At 40.4% G+C, this 9,544-nt stretch overlaps 1 protein-coding gene across 1 annotated transcript; it reads right to left on the minus strand.

Moving 5' to 3' along the window:
- Nucleotides 1-3,201: 3,201 nt before the first annotated feature.
- Nucleotides 3,202-3,584, minus strand: LOC108282362 (small membrane A-kinase anchor protein-like). Its single transcript, XM_017498271.2, has one exon. The coding sequence runs from the start codon at nt 3,503-3,505 to the stop codon at nt 3,218-3,220; it is 288 nt and encodes a 95-aa protein (XP_017353760.1). The 5' UTR covers nt 3,506-3,584; the 3' UTR covers nt 3,202-3,217.
- Nucleotides 3,585-9,544: the final 5,960 nt, after the last annotated feature.

The raw sequence follows: 9,544 nt of genomic DNA on the forward strand, positions 1-9,544 counted from the left end.
TTGTCTTTAACTTTATGTATAATCCCAGACACCAATCAAAACTCTCCAAGTGAGCATGGCAAAGCTTGAGCCATGGCAAGATTTTCTTTCTTGCTTAAAATGACAGGTAAGAATCCAGAAAAACCACATGTGGTATCTGAACCCAATTTTCCTCAGCAAGAAAGCAGCCTCCATAATTCTAAAAGGACTCCACAATACCTCACGCTAAAGTGTTTATGTCTTGCACCCATCTCTGAGTCTTTAGAGGTTGCCATCTCTGAGAAACCCAATAAGGGAGCCCACCTGGACCCAGCCAGGGCACTGAGGGGGCAGCTTCTGAATGCTGGACAAATTCTGACCACTGTGTTCCCACAGCTTCATTTCCCAATGGCCCAAGAATCCCTTGGAGAAACAAGGACAAGACTCAAGCATATGTTGTTTTGAGAAGAAAGTTACTTTGTGCAGATTCCTAACCCCTTTTTATGAAAAAAAAAAAAAAATGGAATTTGTACTTGTTTACCCATCTGTGTTCTTGCCAGAGAAGTGAAGTCACACCAGCTCTGTGGAAGGCATTAATCCCCTGTCTAAATTCTTGCAGATATGTTTTCAAACTGACCTGAAAAATGAACCATGATTCCCCCTGTGGATTGCTGCAGTGACCTGAGACCTCTGCTCAGGGAGCTAGATACTGGGGGACAGGGTAAGCGAGCAGCCATCTTCATGCACAACTGCAAAACTCTTATTTCCCAAACAAGAGTTTTTCTTTGGCTTCCCTAAACCTCAAATTACCTTCCGTTTGGCAAGAGGTGCCCTTCCCCTAATTTAATGGTCTGGGTAATGATGAAGGTTATGGCAATAAGAACAATGACAACAATGATGATGTTGACAAAGATATAATGGGTTTGTGGAACCATGGAATATTGTATTTTGTATGTTTTTTTTTCTAATGACTTTACTGTCCTATAACAATACTCCAGGAAGATCACATAATTATATGGTTACTTTCAGTTTATATAAGCTTATTTCTAGGGCAGTTGAGTGTAATCAGCTTAATCAGACATCTAATCCACTTCCCCTGACACCCCTATCTTTATGAACTACTCTCTTGATGCCCGCTGCTTTTTCTCCACTCAGAAGAGACGTAAATATCCCTCCCCTATCCCACAGAGAAAAACCAAGGCTCACCCTACTAAGCTAAAGATCTGCCTAAAGTCTAAACGTTCTTTTGCCCATATCCTAGTTTTTTTGATTATGTCTGTGTCTTATTTATTCCCTGCTGGATCCTAGGCACCTAATACAGTACCTGTCACAGAATAGATGCTCAATGGATATTTATTGAATCAGCGATGGATTGAATGTCCTTGACCAGGGAAGGGAATCTTGGGGAGTACAGGAGGTTAGCAAAACCAGTCTGGCTGCCCACATATAATAAGCCCTAGAAGGAGATATCAGGCCTCTAATTCTTTTCAGCTTCATTTGGATTATGAGGCTAACATCCCCTTCCGTTTTATTTCATACCTTTTTACCAATTCTGGGGCTTCTGGAGTATTAGGCTGGGCATTCTGTTGCAATAACATACTAAGAACAACTCCTACTATTTGTTCAGCACATGCTGTGCCCCAGGCACTGTGCAGGCGTTACCTTACTTTCTTACCAGCACCCTGTGAGGGATTATAGTCTCCAGTTTCATATGAAGCAACTAAATTAGAGAGAGTTTAGGAAAAGTGTTCAAGAAACAACCAGGAAGCGGCAGAGTTGAAAAGTTTAAAATAATCATGTCTCAACTTTTTGTGCATCACTAGTTTTCAAAGTGGTTATATGTGGAAATAAAAAAGACCATATAAGTTAATGAATACCTTGAAATACGTATTTTTATTCACCCTTTTTATTTTGTTACTGTTCTCTATACAGCTGTGCTGTCTTGCTTGTCTTAAGTAAAACACCACCAAGTAAATTCACAAATATATATAAGCTTCAATACCTGTGAGACACAATTGCTACATTCATATTCTGCCTCTCTGTCTCTCTGTCTCTGTCTCTTGTCTCCCTCCCTCTTCCTTTCCATCTCTTTCTCTTTTAGTTGAGAAGAATTAGTTTAAACTCAATTTATGGCTTATATATTCAATTTAAGCATTGTTTTACATAATACAACACCTATGAACTTACCACCTAATAAGGCAAGAACTGTAATATCACCTGTAACTAGTATTTACTTATGTGTTTTCCTTCCCTAACCCAACATCCTATCAAATTTTAGTCCTCCACATAGCTCCTCCATCCTCTTCCTTGCAGTAATCATTCCTTTGCCTTTGTTTCTTAATTGTGGCTGCATTATCCAGCAGTGCAATGAGACAGAATAAACCTTTCTACTTTCATCTTGTTTGTCTTTGAAACAATGAATTTGTTCCTAGTAAATAACTGTGATGGTTAATATTGAGTGTCAACTTGGTTGGATTGAAGGAAGCCAAGTATTGTTCCCAGGTGTGTTTGTGAGGGTGTTGTCAAAGGGGATTCACATTTGGGTCAGTGGAGTGGGAGAGACAGACCCACCCTCAATCTGGGTGGGCACCATCTAATCAGCTGCCAGTGCAGCCAGAATAAAAGCAGGCAGAAGAACATGGAAAGACTAGACTGGTTTAGTCTTCTGGCCTCCATCTTTCTCTCATGTTGGATGCTTCCTGCTCTAGAACATCAGACTTCAAGTTCTTCAGCTTTGGAACTCAGACTGGCTTCCTTGCTCCTCAGCTTGCAGTCCCCTATTGTGGGACCTCACCTTGTGATCATGAGTCAATACTCCTTAATTAACTCCCTTTTATATATACATCTATCCTATTAATTCTGTCCTCTAGAGAAGCCTAAAACAATAAAATTTCCAGCTTTTTTTCCCTGAAACTATACTGTTCTTTTTTCTTTTTTAGTATTTGGGGCAGTTTTTATTCCTTAGCATTTTCTTTGGTGATGCCATTACTTAGGAAGAAGTGCTATGAGATACAGCTCATTATTGGGTGTCACAGGACCTCTGTTTAGCCCTTCAGATGACTAAAACCTAAAACTAAACAGAAATTGCTGTTAATGTAGACGTTCTTCAAATGCATTTCATCCTAGGTGTTCTAACACTAGTGATATTATTGTAGACACGTTTTGAAATCCAGATAGTTATTTGTACTTTTGCACACCAGGTTTTGCTGTTGCACGTGTTCAAACTAGCACCTCCACAAAGTGTTGTCATCCTACAGCCTCAAGGCTCCTCACTGTCAAAGTATGGAATGTCATGGTACTTGATGTTATTGCATGCCCATTGCTGCAAGGCATCACACAAGATATTCTGGGACAGGTGGTGTGCATATTCGAAGATCACAATATTGGTCCCTGGGGGTTCCTTCACTTCCTCTTTGACATTAACTGGAGAAGGCGTCCTAGGTAGACATTTCTCTTCTGGCATAAAGGGTTCTTCACTCTCATGCTGCTTCTCACTTTCATATACGTTAGGAAATGGGAAAGTTTGCTTTGATTTCATGCGGCCCATGTTACGAAGAGCTGTTTGTGGAGGAAGCAGTGGCAAAGTCTACTTCCAGGCCATCTTTAGAAAACAATGAAGTTTGTCCATGTGACGACCAGTACTTTCCCTCTCCAGACCACTTCAGTAATCAGCGCTCCCTTTCACCACTCTTCACCTGTAGTGTTTACCTGGCGCTGAGTGATTTAGAAAGCCAAGTGAAATACAGTGGTAGAGGAAGCAGCAGAAAGGCCCTGGGAGCTTGCTGCATTCCCTAGCAGGTCATTCCTGCTGGCACCACAGGGATCCATCGGGAAGGTGACCAGAGGAGCAGGGGGTAAAACTCCACAGGGAGAAGGGAAACTATACTGTTCTTTAGGATTTAAAAATCACCAGACTTTTAAAACTCCAGCTAATCTTTCATAAAGAGAATAAACTCATGATGACCTAGGTTTGAAATCTTAAAGTCATCTCTGATTTCACCCCTTTCCTCACCTCCAAATTTTATTTTGACTCTATTGGTTTGTATTTAGAACATATGTTTATAATCCTGACTTGAAGCAACCTAACATGGGTCGATTATCTAATTCTACCTGATTTCAAACTATTTTTCTAAGGGATGTTAAGTTCCCAATTTCCTAGATAAACCCAAGGCTGCCAAGACACAGACTCTGGGGAGAAAAACATGAAGCTGCTTGGTTTCCAGGAGCTATAACGTTTGAACCGTAGGCTCCCTGTATGTGGCCATAAGAATAGTTTGAGCTCTGATATACCCAGGGAAGCTGGTGTAACCACAGCACCACACTTAGTAATCAGGCCACTCATGACTATACAAAAAGGCAACTATTTAGAGAACCAGTTTTGTTCTCCCCACAGTGTCACACCAGTTAACAGTTTGATAGACTAAGAGTGGTTATTTCATAGCCTATCCAAATAATAAGCATCCTACGAATATTAATCCTTTTCATTATACACGAGTAATGTTTTCAGAATTATAATTCCAACTATAGGAAAACAACCAGGATTTGAGTAACCTCTAACAATGAAGCATTATATAAAATTTAACTGAATTCTTCCCAGGCTGTGGAGTGTTGGGCTAGACAGAGCACTCTCAAAGGCTAACACATTTTTATGAGCATGTGTCTGTCTTAGGCCAGTTTCCCTAAGCCAAGTCTGAGAGATTTGTTCAGCTGCAAATGATTAACTGAGGAAGTGTTCTTAAGAGAAGAACACTAACAGAGTCAAAGAACCAAATTAGGGAAAGGAACAGATTTGAGCAAGGGTCTCAGGCAATGTCAAGCATTGGCCTGACTGCCCGCACCCTCAGGCAGGGGTGGGCTGTAAACAAGACCATATATTGCATCTCTAAGGCAAGGGAACTGGGCTTTTATACTCACAAAGAGTTTGTCACTGGCCAATTCTCAGGGCTTGAAATAGGGGGTATTAACTGCTCAAGCATCTCAGAGTGAGGTGGCTTACTCAGCCAAGGACAATTTCCCAGAGAAAGTCACAGGTAAAGCTATCAGATGCAGCACTTGCAACAGCTGCAGATGGCTGCACCCAGAGGAAAATGAAGCCTGGAGGAGGGCCCAACAGTGTCTACCACCACATCTAATACTCATAAACTTCAACTCTTACATCTTGAGTCCCAATACCCCAGAAGCTCACTGCATTTTCCCTACAAATCCATCATTCTCTCAAAAAAGGTGAAGAAGCAAAAAACAATGAATTCTTGACATTGTACAGGGACATAGTACATTGAGACACACAGTAAGTGAGTATAAACTCAACTTTCTAAACTGTAATGGATATCATGTACCTACTAATAGGATTTGACTAGAAAGGGACTTTACATCTGTGGTCTTCTTTCCAAAAACCCGTAACCCCAGTCTACTCATGAAAAAAAACATCAGACTAATCCGGACCGGAGTCATTACACAGGATATCTGGCTAACACTCTTTAAGACTGCAAAGGTAAAGAAAAACAAGGGAAGCCTCAGAGAAACTGTCACAGACTAGTGGAGACTGGGGAGACACATGACAACTAAATGCAGTGTGGTACCCTGAATTGAACCCAGAACAAAAAAAGGGGAGTTAATGGAAAAATTAGTAAAATCCAAAGAAAGTTAGCAGTTCAGTTAACAGTAATATGTAATGCTGATATCTTAATTTTGATAGATATATAATGGTAACTTAAAATGTTAACCATAGTGAAACTGGGTAGATGAGTAGATGGCAATTCTTCGTCCTACCTCTGGAACTTTTCTATGAATCTAAAATTATTCCAAAATGAAAAGTTTAAAAAAAAAATCTAATTAAAACCAGCAATAACAAAAGGCAACAGAGAAGTTACCCCACTCTTGTCCTCTTATTACATCAGCTCAGTATTATTTTAATCAAGAAGCATAAGATTTACACCATGTTTGAAGGGTACTTTGAGTCACCTTTATTGCCCTTACTTTGACCTCTGACTCAGCTGAGAGAAAAAAGAAAAGAAAAAGAAGGAAGGAAGGGAGAAAGCGGAAAGAAGATGTTGACCCCAAGAGAGTTATGCAAATTGGCTGAGGCAGCTAGTTGTTGAGATGACAGCAAGAGCTAATTGCGGACCCAGAGTTTTGGAAAGCTCCCCTAATGATGCCCCAATCCTGCGAACTCTATCTCAACGTTCACACCTCCCTATTCAGGTCTTTATCATATCACATCTGAACCACCCTCATAGATTCCTGAGTTTCTCTTTCCATCTCTGTCCTGGAGGCACTCACAACCTCTACCATTCCACCCACTATACCTGACCTGATCTACCTTTCACTAGGGATCCTCTTACTCTAGTCAACTGGGTAATTCTGCACACAGCCCAAGATTTCTCAAACTACTGGGTACATTCTCCTCCTGGAATGCTCTCCCCATACATTTACTATTAAGTTCTGACTTGTTTAAAAGCCACTTACGGTTTCATAAAATATCCCCTGATCTTCAGAGATAGAAGGGATTTATCCCTCCTTTAATCTTTTTTAGTGCTTCTAATTTTCTTGGTATTTGCCCTATCTCCCTTACTAGATTGTATACTATTTGAAGACAAGACCATACCTCATCATCTTCCTATTCCTTACAACTTTTCTGTGGAACTAGGTCTTGCATTCACTCAGGTGTCAGAAAGCTTTATTGACTTGATATATCCCCCCAAATTCAATTTAGTTCAGCCAATGTTTTTGAATGTCTAATCTATGTAGATTACTTAGAATTGTTCTATTTCTAGATTAGCTTGACTTTCAATAATTTTTTTCTTAGTCAATATAGTAACTAACATTTTATACACTTTCTCTTGTGCCAGGCCATGTGCTACACACTTTATATAAGCTATCTTATTTAATCTACACACAACTCTATAGTATAGATTCTCTTATTACATCCATTTATGAGGTGACTAAAAGTAATGGAGATTAAAGCATTTAGCCAAAGTCACTCAAATTTGAGTTTAATTATCACTATTATGATTTACTGTCAAGTTCTGAATGCCGATGACTGCAATGTCCTTAGCAGATCTAAGCCTCAATGACTGTATACTAGCTGAAATGCTAGTTTACTTGTAGAATGTTAATAGCTAAATTAATAGATCGGGTTTTATAGGAGACAGACATTAAATTCTGCCTGTAGTGAATGATTACAGAAATCCTTTCACTGGCATTATTTAAAAACAGGGCCAATTTCTCTGCTCCTGGGAATATGAGTTGACATAACCTTCCCAGAAAGCAATTTGTCAAGACATAGGACAACACTATTTTTAAAGTGCATTAACTTTGATCCAGCATTTCTACTTCTCAAAGTTTACCTTAAAGAACCAATTAAGGATATATGCAAAGATTTCACCACAAGGTTTTTACATTGTTTATGACAACCAAAACTTGTAAACATCTAAATGTCCAACAACAAGAACAGACACAGTAACTAAGTTATGCTCCATCCATGCAAAGAAACACCAGGTAGCCAGTACAGGTATTGATCGACTTACAACCTATGCAACTTAAGACCATTTGACTTTATGACCACAATCGCTAGCCACGACTGCTCTGCGTCTGGCAGCGCAAACATTGCCCAGCTGGACGTACGACAGTGCGGACCAGCTTCCGGCAGCACTACCATCTCCGCGTGCACCATTTCAACTGTACATATAGCCTACTCAACTTATGACCAAATCGTGTTATGACCGGTCTACCGGTCCCAATCGGGGTCGTAAGTCGAGCACTAGCTGTAAATGTTACTGACTAACATGCACTTGCATAAAGACATGACATTTTAAGTAAATTTTTTAAAGCAATTTACAAGTGTGTATAATATAATATCATTTTGTTAATGATGGAGGGTTTCCAGGTTCTTGGTGTCTTGAACAAAGAATTGGACAAAATGCACAAACAAAGCAAGGAAGGGCTGGAGGGACTGACTGAAAACGAAAGTATACTCCACAGTGTGGGAGCAGCCCAAGCATAAGAGCTCGAGGGCCCTGTTACAGAATTCTGGGGAGTTTAAATACCCCTAGAGGATTCTATTGGTTACTTTGGGTCTGCCCTTTGTACATGGAAAGGATGAAGTAAAGTTACAAAGTCATTTATGGCGTACATACTATGGAGAAGATATTTCCTATCACAGCCGAAGTGTGAATCAGCCTTATGTTCCCTGCCTCCAGACCCTATTTTCCTCCCTCATCTCCTGCCTGAGAGATGTAATTCCATAAATCTGTATGGGAGGCAGAGGGACTGATGGTTTTCTCTTATAACTGCTTCATGCTGGCTTGGGATGTAGTCCCAACCTACTGGGGATCATGGAACTCTTGCACTATTGTGTATAGTGGAGTCAGGGTAGCTTCTTGATGGCCAGGGGTGGTGTCTTCACCTGAAACTGGCTGGAACCTTTGGTGCATGACCACCTGAAGCTTGATATTCTCTAGGCAAGAGGATATAATATTTTTGTTTTTTAGACGGAGTCTTGCCCTGTCGCCCAGGCTGGAGTGCAGTGGCGCAATCTTGGCTCACTGCAACCTCTGCCTCCCAGGTTCAAGCAATTCTCTGCCTCTGCCTCCCAAATAGCTGGGATTACAGGTGCCCATCACCGTGCCCAGCTAACTTTTTTGTATTTTTGTTTTTTTGTAGAGAGGGGATTTCGCCATCTTGGTCAGGCTGGTCTTTAACTCCTGACCTCATGATCCGCCCACCTTGGCTTCCCAAAGTGCTGCGATTATACCCAGCCAAGAAAATGAATTTGATTAAAGATTTAATGGGAGCTTCAGTGGGTGGGTACCTATGCTGTCAGAAATTTTTTTTTACAGAGATTTGCTGGAGAAAAAACAAAACCTGGTCTGTTCTAGAATCTATGTGTTTCCTTAAAGTCTTAGCATGAGCCACTCCATTTTGGTTTGGTTTGGTTTGTTGTGGCCTAGTGCATGAGCTCAGTTCAAAACGATGGCCTCCCATAATTTTGTTTTAAAAAATTCTCCTTTTTGGTCAGGCTCTCACTTGGATGAGGGTGTAACCAAAACTTAGGGCCTTAGCATCACTCTCAGTTACCATCATTTTGGGTTTCCCATCTCAGCACATCATTTATATGTTATGGTGTTCTCATGGTTGCCCATTTCTTTCAGCTCCTGTTATTCCAGTTGAAGAGAGACCATATGACATTCTAGAGATCACTGCATGCAATCTTTAAACCTTTTGATAGAATATAGCACACCAGGGAGACTATTACTGTAACTGTTGGGAAGATAATACCAAGAGTTTGGAGCATGTTCCTTACTCAAGGTCCCCATAAACCAAACATCCTAAAGTCAAATAGTTCAAAGAATGAGCTAGATAAAGAGCTTACTCACTTGATCAACCAATTTCTTCATCAATCCTCCAGCACTGAGTTTCTATAATCTTCCACTGATGTATTTCTCCATAGGCCACAAGTTCCAGCAGCTGCACATATACTTCTCTGTTTAGCCAATTCTATTATAACGTTACAAGAGAATTTAAAGGCTATTGTGTAACTGTAGCCTTTACAGTAGAATTTGCCATAGAACCTATCATGAGGGATACA

Source organism: Cebus imitator, unplaced genomic scaffold (genome assembly GCF_001604975.1).
Source record: "Cebus imitator isolate Cc_AM_T3 unplaced genomic scaffold, Cebus_imitator-1.0 Scaffold239, whole genome shotgun sequence".
In the NCBI taxonomy this organism is placed as follows: domain Eukaryota; kingdom Metazoa; phylum Chordata; class Mammalia; order Primates; family Cebidae; genus Cebus; species Cebus imitator.

What these genes read in the sequence shown, in the direction of transcription:
- LOC108282362 (XM_017498271.2), bottom strand. Translation starts at nt 3,505, where the DNA reads ATGGGCCGCATGAAATCAAAGCAAACTTTCCCATTTCCTAACGTATAT.